Source organism: Hevea brasiliensis, chromosome 16, assembly GCF_030052815.1.
Source record: "Hevea brasiliensis isolate MT/VB/25A 57/8 chromosome 16, ASM3005281v1, whole genome shotgun sequence".
NCBI lineage: Eukaryota > Viridiplantae > Streptophyta > Magnoliopsida > Malpighiales > Euphorbiaceae > Hevea > Hevea brasiliensis.
The window spans coordinates 63,355,209-63,375,223 of NC_079508.1; the positions used below are offsets into that span (position 1 = coordinate 63,355,209).

Consider the following 20,015-nt stretch of genomic DNA (forward strand, 5'->3'; position numbering starts at 1 on the left):
AAAACAATGTCTGATAAATCTGCAAGCTACTCAATAATTTCCCGCAGGAGAGAAACATGTATGTGACAAGGCCTCTGTCCTTGTACAGGAAATTCCCAAGTGCCCTTTCTGCAGACACACCAGAGGGTCCATACACAGGCTATCTAGTGATTACAGATGAAGAATCTGAAGCACAGGATACATACTGTTTTGGTGCCTGTAAAAAGAAGAGAGTTAAAAGGATCCCATTTCCTCAGGATAAGATTTTAAATGTAATTCATTCATCTGAGTATCAAGAGCCTTTATTAGCTAAGAAATTTTGGTTTCTTCCAGTTCTTGACCAGCCTTTATCTTCTAGCTGCTACTATGTCATCAAAGCTAAAGGCAGATACAAAGGGTAAGTTTGCTCTGTTAATATTTTAGTTCAAGCTTAATCAGATCTGCTAATTTGGCCTACAATGTCATCAAAGCTAAGTGTATATGCTCTGTTAAGAGTTTTCTTTGTGAATTTGCAGGCAAGCATGCAGATGTTCAAGGGATGTGGACATGGGCTTATTATGTTGCTTCAAGGAAGTTATAAAAGATGTAAAACCAAAGCCATTGGATCCCAGAAACATATACCAGCAATTCAAGATTCATCGTCATCATGGAAGGAGTTTCTTCGCTAAGTCTCTTGCTCCTTATGGTTATCCTCCAAAATTGCTGAGAAATAAAGGATGGGAAGTTAAAATCTCATCGTCATCAGCGTACAAATTTCAACTAAGAGATGATGATGCTTTAGGCCTTGATGACTCTCTCAGGATACAACTTCCCAGCTTCAATTTTCCAATATCCAGCAGGAGTTCATCCTCTGTTATTGTTGGAACATGGTACTGCCCATTTGTGTTCATAAGGGAAGAAGCCAGAATAAGAGAACAAATGAAGAGATCAATGCTATACAAGATGACCCTTGAGCAGCACTGGGAGGAGATTTACTCATGTGATAATGTTAACAATGAAACTAATGCTATGATTATGGTTAATGCAAATGTGCAAAGAGAAGTAGACTTGGTGTTTGGCATGGAAGCTGAAAAGGGTGAGAGAGTTGGGCATGGAGCGTTCATTTGGTACAGAGCAGTTGGGAACAGTGATAGGGGGAGGTATAGAGGGCTTAGAGTGGGTTTAAGTTTTGCAATTGCAGAGAAAATGAAATGGGTGTTAGAGGCAGGAGGATGGGTTGATGGGCCTGAGAGGACTGTGAGAATAGAGAAAAGAGTTGAAATTAGATGTGAAAGCGAGTGTGAATGGAGGAGATTATCTTGTTTTGTGTTGGTTGAGAGTTTTGTTTTGAAGAGAATGGATGGAAGTTTGGTGCTTAAATGTGATTTTAGGCATACCAATAAAATTAAATGTAAATGTGAATGAAATTTTCAGTTGATTATATGTTTGCTTTTTCAACATGATAAAAATAATTTATTTATAACTAAATTTAATTCTTTATCCGTTTACATATATGAATGTATCACAGTCATCGCTCAATTTTAATTTTTGTATCATAAATTACTAATGTAACAACCCAAAAAATTTAAAAATAATAATAATAAATAAATAAATATAATTTTGGACCTAATTGTAAAATCCTAAAAAGTTGGAGGACTAATAGTGTAATTAGAAGTTAAAAAAAAAAAGAAAAAAACCCAAAAACGCAACCCTAGCTCCCTTTTCTTTCTCCCCGACTCTCCCTCCTCCCTCCCATTTTCTTCTTGCTGGCAAGGGACTGGCTGCCGGTGACTACCCTAGCGGCTTTAGCGTGACCCGGCGACCACCAGGGACAGGAAACGGCGACGGAAGACGGCTGCTGTGACGAGAACCGAAGAGAGAGAGAAAGCAACGGTGAGGACCATCCAAAGCCGTTTCTAGACATCTCCGATGACGAGAAGACAAGGGACGCCGGCAGCGAGCTTCTGGCAGCACTGGGTTCCTCGTCCGACCAAGACTCGCCAGTTTTAATGGAGTTTTTTGGCAAGAAACGAAGAGAGAGAGAGGAGAGAGAAAGCGACGTCAGTGGCTTTCCAGCCACTTTTCCGGCGATTCGACGATCGGATCGAAAATCCGAGGCCACCGATGTACTCAGGATGACGAGATCTTCGAGATAGAACTGGTCTCGCTCCGATCGGACACCGTTTGAAAAAAGCGATAATCAGACGTTCTAGACGCGTTCCAGGTGTCAGAATTGGTATAGGTAAACCTGAACTCCAAGTTGCTCATTTTCAGCTAAAATCGATTTAGAATAAAATTCATAAAATATTCGTGGATGATCGAAAAATTATAATTCCTTTTGCAATAGCCTTATAATATTATTAAGGACCGTGGGGCAAAATTTTAGAATTTTTAGAGCTCATTTGGGTAGTTTTTATAAAATGGCTAGTTATAGGGACTAAAACATAATTTTTCAAGTTTATGACTATTGTCTGATTTGGAGGGCCCAGGAGGGGCCATGTGATGTTGATGAAATGTGATTGTGAAAATTTAGAATTTAGAAGTGTTATTTGAATCTATTTGCAGGTTAGGTAGGTCCTAGGTATAGGGGAAATTCTGCCGAATTTTCGGCATGAATTAGGCTGTCTGTTGCCTCTTTAGAATTTTATTTTGACTTAGTACTAATAAATTTATAATTTAATTATTAGGTGATCGAGATCAGCTATTTTTCTGCATCCAGCAGCCACAATAGTCATCGGTGTACTGTGAATCAATTATTAATTTTAATTGTAATTTCGATATTATTATATATTCAAGCATGCCCATGCATCACTTATAAATATGTATCTATATAGTTAAACACTAGGCACATTTTATGTTGCATTCATAATTGTTAAAGTGCCATGGATGTTGTTGTGGTAATTTAGAGCAGTGTGCGTGAGTTGGCGTGTGTATGGTGTGGTGTTAGCTATGGACAGGACGGGTAGCCACAGCTTGAGATCTTCGCTGGGACCCGGTCCTTCGGGGTAGACACGGCTTGAGTTCTTTGCTGGGACCCCGATTTGGTTTATTAAGTGGAAGTCCAAGCTTGATTTATTCGCTGGCACAGTTTGGATTAAGAGAGCTATATAGGGGATCAGCTCCCATATATGTATTGTTTGACATTATCGGGTGTGTGAGTGCTCCAAATTACCTTATTGTTGTTATGATATGAAAATTATGACGATATTGTATTTCACTTCACAGGGTGCATTAGCTTTAGATAGCTATAGAGATTATGGTTAAAATTAATATTTTACTCTCTGAGTCGAACGCTCACTCCTGTTCACCATATTTTTTCAGGCTACAAGAGGAGACCTTTTTCAGAATAATCTATCCCTTTCCTCTCAGGTTATGAAAAGATTACTTAATTGTATTATTATTCTCCAAATTTATAATTTAAGACTCTGCATGTGCTAGTAGTAGCATTAAGCTTGTCAGGGACTGCATGAATTTAAGTTTTCTTATTAATAAATGAAATTTTTTTTTATGAGTTTTAAATGGTTATAAATAAGGTAACAGGGTTGAGCTGGCTCCCCTAATTTTAGTTTATGATAATTACTGGGTTAAATTGGCTCAAAATACAATTATAACAGTTTAATTTAAATGATTTTATATGCATATTGGGCCTAAATTGTGGGCCTAGTCATGGGTTTGAGAACGTAAGGCTTACTATGGGACTCGGGGGCTTTATGCTGGCCCAGATCCTAGTGCCAGTTCGGCCCATAGGTTGGGTCGTGATAAAGTTGGTATCAGAGCTTAGGCTCCAGATTCATGGGAAAGAATATACTTGGTAATGTAAAAGGAGTATTGTTAGGATGTTACATGCGGAGTATAGGATTCTGTTTCATCTGTTTTTGTAATTCTTTGTTTATAGATTCTGCGTTATACCTCGGGAAATATAAGAGTACCTCAGTTAGTGTCTTGATTTACGTGGAGTACATAGAAACATGAAATAGATTTAGCAAACTTATTGAGGTCTACCATGGAAACACGTACTCCAATAAATACTATATTTTTATCAGTATGGGTTTAAATGGTGTGCCCATTTCGTGCAAGGCACTAGTACATAAAAGTGAGTATTGAAAGAATAGTTGCCCTAGATAAGGATGAGGATACCATTTGCGACACCCCTTACCCGTCTACAGTGTAGCCGAGCAAGTTATGCCACTCAGTGTGCCGGAGCACCAATTTATATTTCTAATTACAATTTATCCCTTTTAATTTATTTATTTACAATTTTTTTAATAAATCTGAATTTTTCCGCAAATTTTATAGAAAATCCGGCAAAGTGCCTGCTGTAAATTGGAAAAACAGTTCTTCTGAACCTGTTTAAAAACACTTCCAATATAATTTTCAAATCCAAACTCCATTATACACATTCAAGTCAATCTCAAAATCTCAATCTCAAATCACAACACTATTTCCAGAAATATTTCTTTTCACTTCATTGCTGGAAGCACATTCATAAATATTTCTCAACATAATATACAGAAAATTCCAATAATATGAAAATTCATATATTTACATCATTACATAATTACAAGAGTTTATAGTTACAACCCAAAGCTAATACAAAATGCAAAATATAAAATGCTACCCAAAATCCTAATGTCCTACCATATGCAGTGCAGATGTGAGGTGACTCTGGACTCCGGATGCAGCTCTGAATGCTTATCCTGTCTGATGTCTGCTGGGCTCCCCAGCTAGGTCTCCAGTACTTGCGCGTGGCAAAAGCGACACGCTAAGCAGTTCTGCTTAGTGGTGACAATATAAAATAAAATAAAATAAAATAAAAATAAATATGCAGAATGTATGTTTATATTTTTTGGTAGACTTAATTTCTGCTATTAATTGCAGTATTATCCATTTAAAATTCTATAAAGTTTATTATCATTGCCCGAGTAACCTATATTGGTTAACTGAACTGGATAAACGGGTAAACTGGCACTGGGTACGAAGTACTTCGGACCATCATACCATCGGTCACATTGTGTCTCCCGGTATGCAACAGGATAGCTAATAAGCTGTAATAATTAGCGGGATTAAAACCCAAGTGTAATAATTCAAATAACATAGCCAAATGCTATTTTGTCATAGAATGGCATGGGAAGACATGAAACACAGAATGGCATGAAGCCATATACAGTACTGCTAACAGAACCCTATTGGCATGCCAAGCTATCCAAACCAATCTTGTTAGGTATACTAGGGCATTTTACACTTTTAAGTTTCATAATTTTTGAAATTTAAGTTTTAGTGTTACTATTCCATTAATTGGTCAACAAAAATGTTGACTTTTCCATAGGCAATAGGTACATTAATTCTAATATCATCAACATACCACATTTTGCATTCAAAATTTGTTGGTATTGGTTGCCAATACCATTTCTAAGCGTAATGTTAGTTGGGCAGAATTTTCAGTTTTTATGCTTTGTTTTTACTGTTCCATTGGTCAATTTTGTAGTGGGAATTTGGCAAACTGATCAACATGAAAGTTGTTCCTTATTTTGTCTAGTTGCATTTCCTTTTTTGGATCACTCCATTTGGAGTTTTGTAGCTCAAGTTATGGTCTAAAAACCACAACTGGTCAGATTGAAATTTTGTCCAGAATTTCTGGACTGACCATATCTACAGTGTAATGAACAGTGACTGCAACTCACCTTTTGAATATGTTTTGGTCATAATTTGGGTTAGGTTTCTTCATGAAAGTTATTGGTCTATATCTCAGCTTGATGCTGGTAAAATTTCAGGTTAATTGGACCTTTTCTACACTGATTTATGGCTAAATGACCAAATACTATTCATTTGGTCATTTTGCCCAGGCAGACTACAGGTCACCCGGATTAGGGAAAACTTTTAGTCCACTTGGTTTGGTTTTATGGGCATGGTTTCTTCACCAAAGTTGTGCCATGTCCAATTGACCTTGCACCAATTGAACCTCTACAATTCAAGTTATGGTTGCCCAAACCTGTTGGACTCATGTCCAATTTTGCAGGTCACCAAGGGCAGCCACACCAAACCCAAATCCCATCACTCAACACACTTCATTTTTTATTTAAACAGAACTAAATGGTCACTAATTGACCCTTAATACCTATTTTCATCATCACATGGTCAAAGTCCCATTTCTCCACCCCAAACCCTAACTCAACATTTCAAACCATGCATTAAGATTGCATTTCATCAATCCACATAAAAGAGACATATTGTGGGCAGCCATACTACCTTTTTAACTTCATTAAAATCATCACCATCTTGCCTAACCAAGGCTGCCAAAACTTAGGGTTTACATACAAATGGTATTCCATCAATTTTCCTTATCATTTGCACTCATTCATAATTATTAAACATGAATTTTAAGTGAAATTCAAGTTCAAGTCACTAACCTCTATGGAGTGAGATTTTTTCCATTTGCTAAAGCTCTTGTTTTCCTCTTCTTTTTGCTCCCAAAATACTCACCAAGTTGCAAGAATACTTTTTTGTGTTGACAATTAGGGTTTTTGGTGGAAGAAAGCTAGGGAAAATCAAGCTTGAAAAAGCTTGCAAATTGGTAACAATGGTGGAGGTTCATGGCAAGGAAGAGATGAGGAAGAGAAATCTAATTTTTTTTGTTTCATTTTCAGCCCATTTTGTCTCTTTAAAATAAGTTGATGCCATTTGTCCATATTGGATAGGTTGGGAAAACTTTAATGACATCATTATGATGTCGTAATGCTATTTTCTTTCATTTATTCTCCATTTCTTGTCTAATTAATTTCAATTAAATTTTTAACAATATTTAGTCATATTTTATGTTATATAAATTATTTATTTAACTGGACAAGTTGGCCAAAAATCATCTCTGAAGACGAAATGACCAAAATGCCCTACGTTTGGCTTAACAGGCCAAAATTCTCTGTACCGATTGAAAAAATTTTCTAAGCATTTTCTTTGTATTCTAATGCCATAAGAACCTCAATAACCCTTCTCTGGAGTCTCAATAATTATTTTATAATTTTTCCCCCGGGTCTAGGGTTCCTAGTTGCGATAACCGCAACTTCTCACTAGGTTACCCATCGCTAGGACACCAGCTCATTTAACTTGGTTGTATTTTATTTCTAAAATTTTTCCTAAATTTTTTATTAATATTTGAGTTATTTATGGTTCCTCACTTTAATTTAAATATTTTTCCGAATATTCTAGCTGTCCGGACTGACATTGGTCACCGGAACAGTAGACTGTACAGACTAGCTAAAGTGAGGATGTTACACCATTGCTGGCAGTCATCAGTAGATAACCCAGTCAAAATAAGTTTGTGATAATAGAAGATTCAAGAGAGATAAGAAATTGGGAGACCTAGTCTATCAGGACGTATCGTAGTAACTATACAATGTTCTCAATGTCTGCTCTGTAAGTTGCAGATTACAGTACTGACATGAGATTATTGTGTAGAGCTGCATGCATCCCCGTGGTGCTCCATAATGAGGGTGTTTGCGGATGGCTTCTGTTTTGGTACAGTTATGCCAGAACAAAGTTCTATATCTGCAGAGGAGTTGGGAACTCCTAGTTAGGAGTCTAGAGTTAGAATATTGAAAGGTCACAGCTGGGTGATAACTAGAGTCAGTGACCCAGTTATCCTAGCATAAGCTAGAGTTACATCAAGAGTTGCCATCAGACTAGAGGTTTCGGATTAGTTGCAAAGTAAAGGTGACACTTATAGAGTGACATCATCTAGTCTTCAGTATGAAATTTTGGATCGTTTTTGTAGTACGACAGACGTTTTGCTTAGAGTTTAGTGAGAATAGTATACCTTGTGTGTATCAGTAAGGTGTAAAGTACAATCCTACTACCTAGAGAAGGTCGAAACTATGAATTGATGATTTATAGAGCTATGATATGATAAAAGAGTCATTAACTTGACATGGTTTTGGCAATGTGGTAAATGTAGTACCTTTGTTGCAGCAAGTTAAGGTATAGTCCTATCTTTTCAGAAGGGATCGAAGGTTATTACTGAAAATGATGACTTATGAAATAGTGTCCCAGATGGGACTGTAGAGTGTGGTAGAGAGTAGTTGGCTCGGGTATCCTGCAGAGGATACAAGTTCCATTATAGGAATCATATATAATCAGATCATGATGGATGTAAATCCTTTGAATTGGATGATGGGTTTGGGTGCCTGAAACCTTAAGTTTTGGCTAATTGAGTAAACATGGAAAATAATAATAATAACAAATAAATAAAATTACTGCATAATCAGTTCTCGAGGTAGTAAGGGTATTATGTAAGCTAAAGGATAATAATAGAAATCATACGATAAAGGTATGACTGCAATTTGCTAAGTTTCTTTCTAACTTCATATTATTCAAAACAATAGTATAATCTAATTATAATAGTGTAAAGAGTAATAAATTAGTAAAGATAAATCATAGAAGGCCAATGGATAAAGAAAGTACAAAATGAAAGTTTGGACAATTGATTACAGATGCAATATAATCTAAATGCCAGTGGAAGTACTAGCTAGAGTGGTCAAAGGACCAAATCTGAGTAGCACAGACATATGATAATGCGATAGAGACTCTGAAATATATAGTTAACAAGTACAGCTATCATGTTAGGAAGAAGAATGGAGCCAGGGATAGAATAGTCAAGTTCTATTTTGGGTAAGACAAAAGAAATAAATGAAAGGACAATCTGAAGGGCGCATAATAAAAGGAACAAAATTAAGATATAGGGTAAGCTAAGTGTTATTCTTGGCAAGGTGAATGACAAGGATAGAGAACCCAAAATGGAACCACATTAGTGAGGATAGTAATGGAGGTGTGGGATCTAGTAATGTGATACTCATAGCATGATGTAGTTAAGATAGTGCCAAGGGCTAAAATATAGAGCTTGGAGTTACATGATTGGATCATACTTTATCTATTCCCTATTCCTAAAGTGAAGTGAATAGCAATGAGGCAAGATTCTTTTAACTTGTTAACAGTATCAAGAAGATTAGGCGAGGAATACAATAATAATGAGCAAAAGCTAAAAAGTGTGCGATAGTATTGCGGACTATCTAATTTGGCAAAGAAAAAGAAGTTAGTAAGTAGTAAGTTGAATAAGTTAATCTAAGGGATCAAATAGGTATGATGAGTGGAAAGAATTATAGATAATGACACATAGGCTTTAGGTTAGACTTTTGAGATAGTGAGAAGGTAGTTAGAGGTTCGTTATGAATGTCAGGCAAACATTTTTAGTGTGATCAACAGAATCACTTTGTAGTAAAGTAATAACGATAGGACAACAGTAGTGGTAGAACGAAAAGTGATAAGTCTAGGTGATTATAAATCACTAGAAAGTTCAAGGATCAAATTAATGACCATAGATAAGGGTGGAATTAGTGTTGGAAGAATCTATTAGTGAGAAAAATCTTTTAGGAATCAACAAAAGTTAAGGGCACAATATAAACGATGATAGATATGAATCATAGGTCGAGTATAAGTAAAGTTAATAAATTATAAAATATTATGTCAGGAAGGACAATGGTACGATAAAGGGTTCATGCAGATGATACCTTTATAGGTAGAGCACAATTGTGCTAGGAGATAATGAAATTTGGAGAGAAAAACCAAGAAACATAGGTTAAACATTATTATATGAACAATCGAGCGTAGTTGAATATAAGAGAATATTTTTCTTTCTTTTTAAGTTTAGCTCGTGTTTTTTATTCTAGAGCGTTATATAAGGAACAGAAACTGAGTCAAGGAGACCTAGTTATTTAAGAGTTTGGTAGGCACCGATCCATACACAATTTCCTACTATGAGAATGATAGTAAGTGCATACTTAGTGTTAAGTATGAAAGGACGATCAGAGTAATGACAGGAGTTAAATTGAGTTAGCTACTAAGGCTTGCAACTATTTTAAACTATGAGCTGGAGGGAATACTAATTATGGATGAGTTTCAATAGATGAAATTGTTGCTAATGGGAAAAATTGAGGCTGAAGTTTGGAAAGCTATAGGCAGTATATGTGATTATATTAAGGAGAATGAACACATGAAGTATTTTGTTTAGAATTAAGGCATGGCACAAATTTTCCACAGCCATGTTAGTTCAGATGGAACTTATAGTTTCAAGGGTTCCTATCCATCCAGGATGAGCAATTTCCTACTGAGGCTGGTGGAGAATGATAATGTTCTGATAGTTAAGTTGGAAAAGGGGATACAAAAAGAATTTTCTATGGTTAATTATAAGTGTTACAAAAGGTGAAGAATGTGCTAGTAGGAGTAAACCGTAAGGTTAGAATTCCCGAAGTAATGGAACTAATAATCAAGATAAGACTAAGAAATAAAATGAAAGTTAAAGTTGATGATGGGATGGACATCCTTGAAGGAAAAAGATGTAAGGGTGAAATAGGACTAATATTAATGAATAAGTACAGCAGGTTGAAAAGATATCAACAATACCAGAAATAGGAAAAAGGAAGTGGATAAGATCCAAAGGACAGGAAGAAAGCTCGGTAAAGCTAGTTATAATGATGAGGATAAGGAGGAATAGGTATGCTAAGAACACACTAAGAGATGTTTAAAACGAGTTATTATGAGATGATAGATTAAAGAAGTAGTAGAGCCTCGATCTAAGTGTCAATGTGTCAGAAGTAGGCCATACACTAAAAATTTTTAGGAAAAAGTCTAGATATTCTCATTCCAGATGAGGAGTGAGAATTGATAAAGTCGCATGGATTGAGTTGTCAGGGAATATAAACACTTTTGTTACCTAGAATGAGAGACCCAGTTCATTTTTCAATGTTGATAAATGATACACCTGGCCCTTGGAGGAGACTCTACCTGACTAGTTACATAAGATGGACAGAGGTTGGTCTAAGTACCTTAGTAATGAGACAAAAGAGATTAAAAATTTGAAGTATCATGGGAGTGAGAAGATTTATATGTATTAACCATTGAGGTCATATGAAGAGTGAAGATCTCGAACAAGATGCCTATATTAGGTGCTACAGGAAAGCTACTCATAGGATACCATGGAATAAGGAACATAAGTTATGTCATTGGAGAAAACAGAGATTATTGAAACAAAGCGATGAGGACTGAAGTCACCAAGAGACACGTTAGGGCGTAATAAAAGTGAGGTAAGCTCCAAAGTTAATTAAAGTTATCAGATATCAAGTCGAGAGTAATGGAGTTATAATGAATACCTGAGATGTCAGAAGAATGGTCAATGAATAGCCAAGAGATAAGAGCATCTCTAGAAAGAGATGATGACAAATAGGACACTATAGTGGAATCAGAGAGCAGTAGAATGTCATATATAATATACGAAGAGTTTGAAGAATAAATGTTTTACCAATCTCTGCATAGCCAGAGGAGTAATGATTGCATTTGTTCCGATAATCTTCTTTTTCTTATCTCTTGTTTATTCGAAAATTCGAGGACGAATTTTTTTTAAGGGGGGAAGAATATAACAACCCAAAAAATTTAAAAATAATAATAATAATAATAAATAAATAAATAAATATAATTTTGGACCTAATTGTAAAACCCTAAAAAGTTGGGAGACTAATAGTGTAATTAGAAGTTAAAAAAAAAAAAAGACAGAAACCCAAAAACGCAGCAGACCCCCCCCCCCCAGCTTCCTTTTCTTTCTCCCCGACTCTCCCTCCTCCCTCCCATTTTTTTCTTGTCGGCAAGGGACCGGCTGCCGGTGACCACCCTAGCAGCTTCAGCATGACCGGGCGACCACCAGGGACAGGAAACGGCGACGGAAGACGGCTGCGGTGATGAGAACCAAAGAGAGAGAGAGAGCGACAGCGAGGACCATCCAAAGCCGTTTTCGACCATCTCCGATTACGAGAAGACAAGGGACGCCGGCAGCAAGCTTCTGGCAGCACTGGGTTCCTTGTCTGACCAAGACTCGCCAGTTTTAATGGAGTTTTCCGGCAAGAAACGAAAAGAGAGAAAGAGGAGAGAGAAAGCAACATCAGTGGCTTTCTGGCCTCTTTTCCGACGATCCGACCTTCGGATCGAAAATTCAAGGCCACCGATGGACTCAGGACGACGAGATCTTCGAGATAGGACTGGTCTCGCTCCAATCGGACATCGTTTGAAAAAGGCGATAATCGGACGGTCCAGATCGCTTGGTGAGATTTTCAAACTTTTTCGATTTTCAAAATTTAAAAATAATTTTATGATAATTATTAACAAAATTTGGACTTAATTTAGGTGCGATCGGATCGAGGATAGCTCACCGGCGTCGGGATCGCATTTTCAGCCAGATTCGGCTACCCGACGGCCCGTCTCAGAATGTGATGAATATTACAGTCAATCCTAACATTTTCAGACGTTCTGGACGCATTCCAGGTGTCAAAATTGGCATAAGTAAACCCGAACTCCATGTTGCTCATTTTCAGCTAATATCGATTTAGAATAAAATTCATAAAATATTCGTGGATGATCGAAAAATTATAATTCCTTTTGCAATAGCCTTATAATATTATTAAGGATCATGGGGCAAAATTTTAGAATTTTTAGAGCTCATTTGGGTAGTTTTTACAAAAGGGCTAGTTATAGGGACTAAAACATAAATTTTCAAGTTTATGACTATTGTCTGATTTGGAGGGCCCAGGAGGAGCCATGTGATGTTGATGAAATGTGATTGTGGAAATTTAGAATTTAGAAGTGTTATTTGAATCTTTTTGCAGGTTGGGTAAGTCTCAGATATAGGGGAAACTCTGCCGGATTTTCGGCATGAATTAGGCTGTCTGTTGCCTCTTTAGAGTTTTATTTTGACTTAGTACTAATAAATTTATAATTTAATTATTAGGTGATCGAGATCAGCTATTTTTCTGCATCCAGCAGCCACAATAGTCATCGGTGTACTGTGAGTAAAATATTAATTTTAATTATAATTTTGATATTATTATAAGCTCAAGCATGCCCATGCATCACTTATAAATATGTATCTATGTAGTTAAATACTAGGCACGTTTTATGTTGCATTCATAATTGTTAAAGTGCCATGGATGTTGTTGTGGTAATTTGGAGCAGTGTGCGTGAGTTGGTGTGCGTGTGGTGTGGTGTTAGCTATGGACAGGACGGGTAGACTCAGCTTGAGATCTTTGCTGGGACCCGGTCCTTCGGGGTATACACGGCTTGAGTTCTTCGCTGGGACCCCGATTTGGTTTATTAAGTGGAAGTTCGAGCTTGAGTTCTTCGCTGGCACAGTTTGAATTAAGAGAGCTGTATAGGGGATCAGCTCCCATATATGTATTGTTTGACATTATCGGGTGTGTGAGTACTCCAAATTACCTTATTGTTGTTATGATATGAAAATTATGACGATGTTGCATTTCACTTCATAGGGTGCATTAGCTTTAGATAGCTATAGAGATTATGGTTAAAATTGATATTTTACTCTCTGAGTCGAACGCTCACTCCTGTTCACCATATTTTTTCAGGCTATAGGAGGAGACCTTTTTCAGAATAACCTGTCCCTTTCTCAGGTTATGAAAAGATTACTTAATTATATTATTATTCTCCAAATTTATAATTTAGGACTCTGCATGTGCTAATAGTAGCATTAAGCCTGTCAGGGACTGCATGAATTTAAGTTTTTGTATTAATAAATGAAAATTTTTTTTTATGAGTTTTAAATGGTTGTAAATGAGGTAACAGGATTGAGCTGGGCTCCCCTAATTTTAGTTTATGATCATTACTGGGTTAAGTAGGCCCAAAATATAATTATAACAGTTTAATTTAAATTATTTTATATGCATATTGGGCCTAAATGGTGGGCTTAGTCATGAGTTTGAGAACAGTAAGACTTACTACGGGCCTCGGAGGCTTTATGCTAGTCCAGGTCCTAGTGTCGGTCCGGCCCATAGGTTGGGTCGTGACAACTAAATTTCAATTTAATTATTTTTTTTTGAAGTTTTTATAAAAATATGCATAATAAATAATAAATTATGATTATATAATTTTTCTTTCCAATTTTTATAATTAGTTTAAAACTTTAAATTTTTATTTATTTAATCTAATATTATTTATTTATTTTATTTTATTAAAAATTATGTAATTATTATTTTTTCTTAAATAAAAATTAATAATATCATTTTTACTTATATTATTTTTCAATTCGATTTTATGCTAATGTTTAAAGGCTTCACATATAATTTATCTTAATTCCTTTGAATTTAATTTAATGTAAAAAAAAAATTAACAATATGTATTATTTTAAATTCTTTTAACAATATTGAAACTCTAATTAAGTATGAAAATTTTTTTTATGTAGGTTGATATTATATATAGTTTTTGCTTTTTCTTTTTTTATATTAATATATTTAATTTTAAATTATTATTTAACATATTTTATATTAAAAATATTTATAAATTAAATTAAAATTTAAAAATTTTTGTAATAAAAATTAAATTTTAAAAATATATATAATATATCGGTACATGAAATTTAACTATAAATTAATATAAAAATTAATAAAATAAGTTGTAAAAATTTTAGTAATATTTAAATTAAAATTTAAAAACTTGTATTGTATAAATTAAAGTTGAGCAGGTAGTTAATATTAATCCTTAAAATGAGCGACAATGAGTGATGCTGCCCTTCATGTCGATGGATACAATACCCACTAATATTTCTGACAAGTCAAATTTGTTTCAATCTCCCAAAAATTAAAAAAAAAGAGTCAAACTTTGCGTCCAAATTTACAGCTGGTAGCTTTTATGGGACGCGTGCAATTAATATAAGAATTCGGTTGGAATTGAATTGAATTGAATTAAATTATAAAAGTTAAAATTAAAATTTTAAAAATTAAATTAAAATAAATAAAAAATTAAATTAAATTATTTTATTTTAATTTAATTTAATTTAAATTAATTAATTTTAATTTTTAATTAATTTTTAATTTATATTTATTTTTTAAATTAATTAATTTAATTTTAATTTTAATTTAAATTTAATAATTATTAATTAATAAAATTAAATAATTAATATATATAAGATCACATATAATTTATAAATTTTTTATAAAAATAAATTAATTTAAAAATTAATTTAATTAAATATAATTTAAATATATAAATTATTATCCATTTCAATTCAATTTAATAGATTTTTTTCTTTTTAAAATTAAATTAAATTAAAATAATTAAAATTTTTATAATATAAAATTAAATTAAATCAACCCTATTAAATTTTAAAATTAAATCAATAGGAAGGAAGGAACTTGGAAAACCTCTAGAAATGGTTGCTTTATCCCCTTCCTCTGCGAACCCATTTCCCGTTTCAAGCCCATCAAGCATATGCATCAGAGGTAACACACTCGTTTACTCTTATTCCTTTCTTTTGTCGCTCCAGCTCCCTTTTGTTCCTTAACAATCTTAAACTTCTTGGTTGGATTTGACCTCTGTTTTGTCTCTGTTTTTGATGTGAAGCAAAGTTTCTGTCTGTTATAGCTCGTAGATTCAATTTTATGATGGTTGTGAAATCATTTGGTTTCTTGATTGACTGGCTTATGGTTACCTGGAATGGGGTACGCAGCGGATCGCGGTAAGGAAACGGGAACGTAATACGCCCCTTTAGTTAATTTGTGGGTATTTTAGACGTAGGCTTAATCGGCTTAATCAGTTCATTTTTTTCGAGACGCCGTGCGTTTGAATAATATTTTAGGTTTATTGAGGGTAAAATAATAATCTTTTTAAACTTTTTGGCATTGCCAATTTTTTATCACGTGCAATTTTTTATTTAGTTTTGTTAATTTTAAAAATTTTATAGCTATCATAATATTGAAATAATATAAAAAAATTATTAAATATTAAATCAAAATAGAAAAAAAAATCAAGCTTTAAATATAATTGCATTCCATAATACAAAATATAATTTCAAATGCAACATATATTAAGACACTAAATCGTAATTGAAATTTAGAAAAGTTCATAAATCAATAATGTAGTAAAAAAAGAAAAAAAAAGAGGCTACTTTGAATCGATTTCAATTTTTCCTTTGCTTTTTCTTTTTGCTTTTGGTGTAGCTATCTTCATCTTCTTCAATAGTCTTTGTGACGTCAAAATCACCTAACAATCTACATTTCATATTCTCCAGTTTTATAGTTGAATCCTCCAAATATGAAATTTCTGGATTCATATCCCATCTTTTATGAGGTCCTGTTACATAATTCTCAAAGAAGCAAGATTGAAGGTGAATGATAGAGTGAATAAATACTAATTTGTCCGCATTTCTCTTAACACTATGAATATAAAAATATGTACTCCAATTCCTTTCAATTGAAAAGCTACTAATTGATTGAGATAATACATTTTCTGCTGCCTCTGCTAGTTTTGGAGTTTCAGACCCACACGTTGACCACAAATCAATTAAATTCATTATTACAACATCGATTTGAGCTGCCAGCATGCTGTAGATCACTTTTTTTCATATGAAAAATTACAAATTGTTCACGTAAAAGCTTTTGTTCTACCCATTTTTTGCTATCCTTCCAAAAGCACCCATAACACCTAAAACAACTTCTTTATCAAGATTTGGAGCCCTTTTACATGTTTCTAAGTAGTGATGATTATAAAATCTGGATGTGAGAGCAAAACCAAGACAATGCATTGGAATATTCATCTTCCCCCACCTTTCTGATATAACAGCTTCCATTTGTTCATAGCTATCTTTATATTTGTTATTTGTCATTATATCCTTTAATTCTTCAAGTATGCTATTTATTTTTTCATAAATCTCTCCTAGCTTGGGGGCTACTGGTTGATATCAACTATTTCAAGAACCCAGTAAATGTACTTCGATTTGCACCTTATTTTGCTCTTCTTATTTCTCTACAAGCAAAATCTAATATGGTCGTAAAGTGAACTTTGTCATTTTCAAACTCAAGTCTGCGGGTTAAATTTTAAGGATATAATAGTTAGGTTGCATCAGGAATAGTCAGAAATTGAAGAAAAAAGGCATTCCTATCTCAAATTTATGGGTAGAAAAATGAGGAAAAAGAAAAAAGGAGCACACTTTGTGGTTGTCTTTTACTTCATATTCCTGGAATATAATCTAAAAGGAATAATCAAGCAGAGCACTTGCTTTCAAGTTGTAATTCCAAGCTTCAGGCGTTGTGATAGGCCACGAGGGCTCAAATTGTTGCAATTTCCAGTATTAATTATTGAAGTGAGCTTTGATATCTGAGGTTCACTTGATTCTTGCTTCCTATTGTATTGGAGATTATACATGGATTAGAAACACAGGAAATGGACTTGGCAAAACAAGATAAATTAGCTTCAGTTCATTTATATTTACTTCGATTTATTACTTTTTACTAAAATACAGCGAGTAAGAATTCTTGGACCTTTTTTTTGGTATTTTGACGCTTCAAATCACTAGGAAACTTAAATTTATGGATAGCATGAGTTTTCCAGTTGTTGACTGTTTATTCTATTAATGCTTTCTTCTTGTGAATGACCTTTTTGGTTTTCCTGTGGATAGATCAGGTGCAATGTCTTGGTTGTTTTTCAATGAACATAAATCCAATGTGTTTAAGGGTTTCAAATGGATTTAGAGTAAGAGCCAAAGCTGCTTCAAATGCCAATTTGAAGGCAATTGAAATTCCTAGCCAATGGTACAATCTCATTTCAGATCTTCCCGTGAAACCTCCTCCCCCACTGCATCCTAAAACTTTTGAACCTGTCAAACCTGAGGATTTAGCTCCTCTCTTTCCAGATGAGTTGATTAAGCAGGAAGCAACCGTTGAAAAATTCATAGATATCCCAGAAGAAGTTCTTGACATTTACAGGCTTTGGCGCCCAACTCCATTAATTAGGTTTGATATTATATTATCTTATATGTTATGTAAAATATGCTTTTCTATTTTAAGTTTTTTGTTCCTTGTTCTATCATATAAGCATCTTATGTAGTTTTAGTTGAATTTAGGGCCAAGAGGTTGGAGAAACTTCTCGATACACCAGCCAAAATTTATTATAAATATGAAGGTGTAAGCCCAGCTGGATCACACAAGCCTAACACTGCAGTCCCGCAAGTCTTTTATAATGCACAACAAGGCGTCAAGAATGTTGTGACAGAAACAGGTGCTGGCCAATGGGGAAGTTCGCTGGCTTTTGCATGCAGCTTATTTGGTCTTGACTGTGAGGTAGGAAACACAACCGAAGTTAATCATTAGTCTCAATGCATAGATCCCTGCATGAAATCAGGTGGAATCCTATTTTGGTGTACTGAATAGTTCAATGGCTCATAGTGAGATAATATGATGCTTTTGTGAGCTATCTTTAACTACTACAGATAAGTAATGTTTGTAAGCTAAGATTGAACCTATTGCAGGCATAATTAGATATTTCTCATCTGTCATGTAAATTATATGATTAAAATTAAATCTCACCCTTGCTGATTTGCTGCATAGTGGTGCCACTGCCAATTAGTTTGGTCTAGGGTCCTTATGCTGAATTTAATTAGTACTTATTTCCAATATGCCTAACCCAAGTTCCATGATTTCTGATTTTGTATCTTTGTACAGGTGTGGCAGGTTCGAGCTTCTTATGATCAGAAACCATATCGTAGATTGATGATGGAAACTTGGGGTGCAAAAGTACATCCATCTCCTTCAAGCCTTACTGACGCAGGTAGAGAAATCCTTCAGAAGGATCCTTCAAGCCCAGGAAGTTTAGGAATAGCTATTTCAGAAGCTGTGGAGGTTGCAGCAACAAATGCTGATACCAAGTATTGCCTGGGCAGTGTACTTAATCATGTTTTGTTGCACCAGACCATTATAGGCGAGGAGTGCCTAAAGCAAATGGAAGCCATAGGTGAAACCCCTGATTTGATCATAGGTTGTACTGGTGGTGGGTCCAACTTTGCAGGGCTGAGTTTCCCCTTCATTAGAGAGAAGCTCAGTGGGAAAATCAACCCTGTCATAAGAGCAGTTGAACCTACAGCATGCCCTTCGCTAACAAAGGGTGTTTATGCGTATGATTATGGTGATACAGCAGGGATGACTCCATTAATGAAGATGCATACACTAGGGCATGACTTCATTCCTGACCCTATTCATGCTGGTATGCAGTGTTGCTATTGAGAATTCAGTCATGTTCAAATTTTCCCCTTCTTTTTCAATAATACATTCTCTGTTCTATAGGGGGCTTGCGATACCATGGTATGGCACCATTGATTTCACATGTCCATGAATTGGGTTTCATGGAAGCAATTGCAATTCCTCAGACTGAGTGCTTTCAAGGTAACTATCTTCCTCTTTCTGGACTTGAACAAATGAGTTTAATTTTATATTGGTAGCAAAGTGATTTCTGAACTGCGAATTTCACAACTGGGTGTGACTGAGAAAGTGAGGATTCAAGCATAAGTAGGGATTCAAGCATAAGTAGTCTTGTTATGATATTTGACTGTCTGAACAAACAAGTTTAGATAATAATTTTATTTTATTGCAGGTGCCTTACAATTTGCTAGATCTGAAGGGATAATACCTGCACCAGAGCCAACTCATGCAATTGCTGCCACCATCAGGGAGGCTATCCATTGTAGAGAAACTGGAGAAGCAAAGGTTATTCTCATGGCAATGTGTGGACATGGCCATTTTGACCTAACGTCTTACGAAAAGTATTTGCGAGGAAATATGGTGGACTTGTCATTTGCAGAAGAGAAAATACAAGCATCATTAGCCAGAGTTCCTCAGGTAGCATGAAGTGAAGCAAACATGAAAGATGCTACGTAAAATGAACTTTGAAATGAAAAAGAATTAGAAGGTGACAAAGTTTCATAACCGTGATGCCTGTTTAGCATTAAGAATAATATTCAGAATAACGTGATGCTAAGAAATGTTTTACGACTTTGCACTTGGTTTTTCAATTTTTTTAGAGCTAAAATTTGCGATTCTGTTGGACAAGTTCTTGGTGATAATGACCCAGGATCCCTTTTACTTGTAACATTATGTTATATGTATTTAGTTAAGCATAGAATTGCAAATGTTACACTTTTGAATAAAGATATTACTATTCTAAAAAAAGATATTACTAATCACTCT

General features: G+C 34.7%; 2 protein-coding genes across 3 annotated transcripts; both read left to right on the plus strand.

Annotated features, from left to right (window-relative positions):
• Positions 1-56: 56 nt before the first annotated feature.
• On the plus strand, positions 57-1,418 carry LOC110671579 (uncharacterized). The gene is made up of 2 exons (XM_021834065.2): positions 57-376; positions 495-1,418. The coding sequence occupies exons 1-2, from the start codon at positions 57-59 to the stop codon at positions 1,381-1,383; spliced, it is 1,209 nt and encodes a 402-aa protein (XP_021689757.2). The 3' UTR covers positions 1,384-1,418.
• Positions 1,419-15,143: 13,725 nt separating this feature from the next.
• Positions 15,144-19,997, plus strand: LOC110671584 (uncharacterized). Of its 2 annotated transcripts, none has more exons than XM_021834071.2 (6): positions 15,144-15,281; positions 17,456-17,789; positions 17,900-18,116; positions 18,498-19,035; positions 19,116-19,214; positions 19,423-19,997. In XM_021834071.2, the coding sequence occupies exons 1-6, from the start codon at positions 15,212-15,214 to the stop codon at positions 19,674-19,676; spliced, it is 1,512 nt and encodes a 503-aa protein (XP_021689763.2). In that variant the 5' UTR covers positions 15,144-15,211; the 3' UTR covers positions 19,677-19,997. The 2 variants fall into 2 exon arrangements, with proteins under 2 accessions (XP_021689763.2, XP_021689764.2); XM_021834072.2 differs by lacking the exon at positions 15,144-15,281 and adding an exon at positions 15,308-15,517.
• Positions 19,998-20,015: the final 18 nt, after the last annotated feature.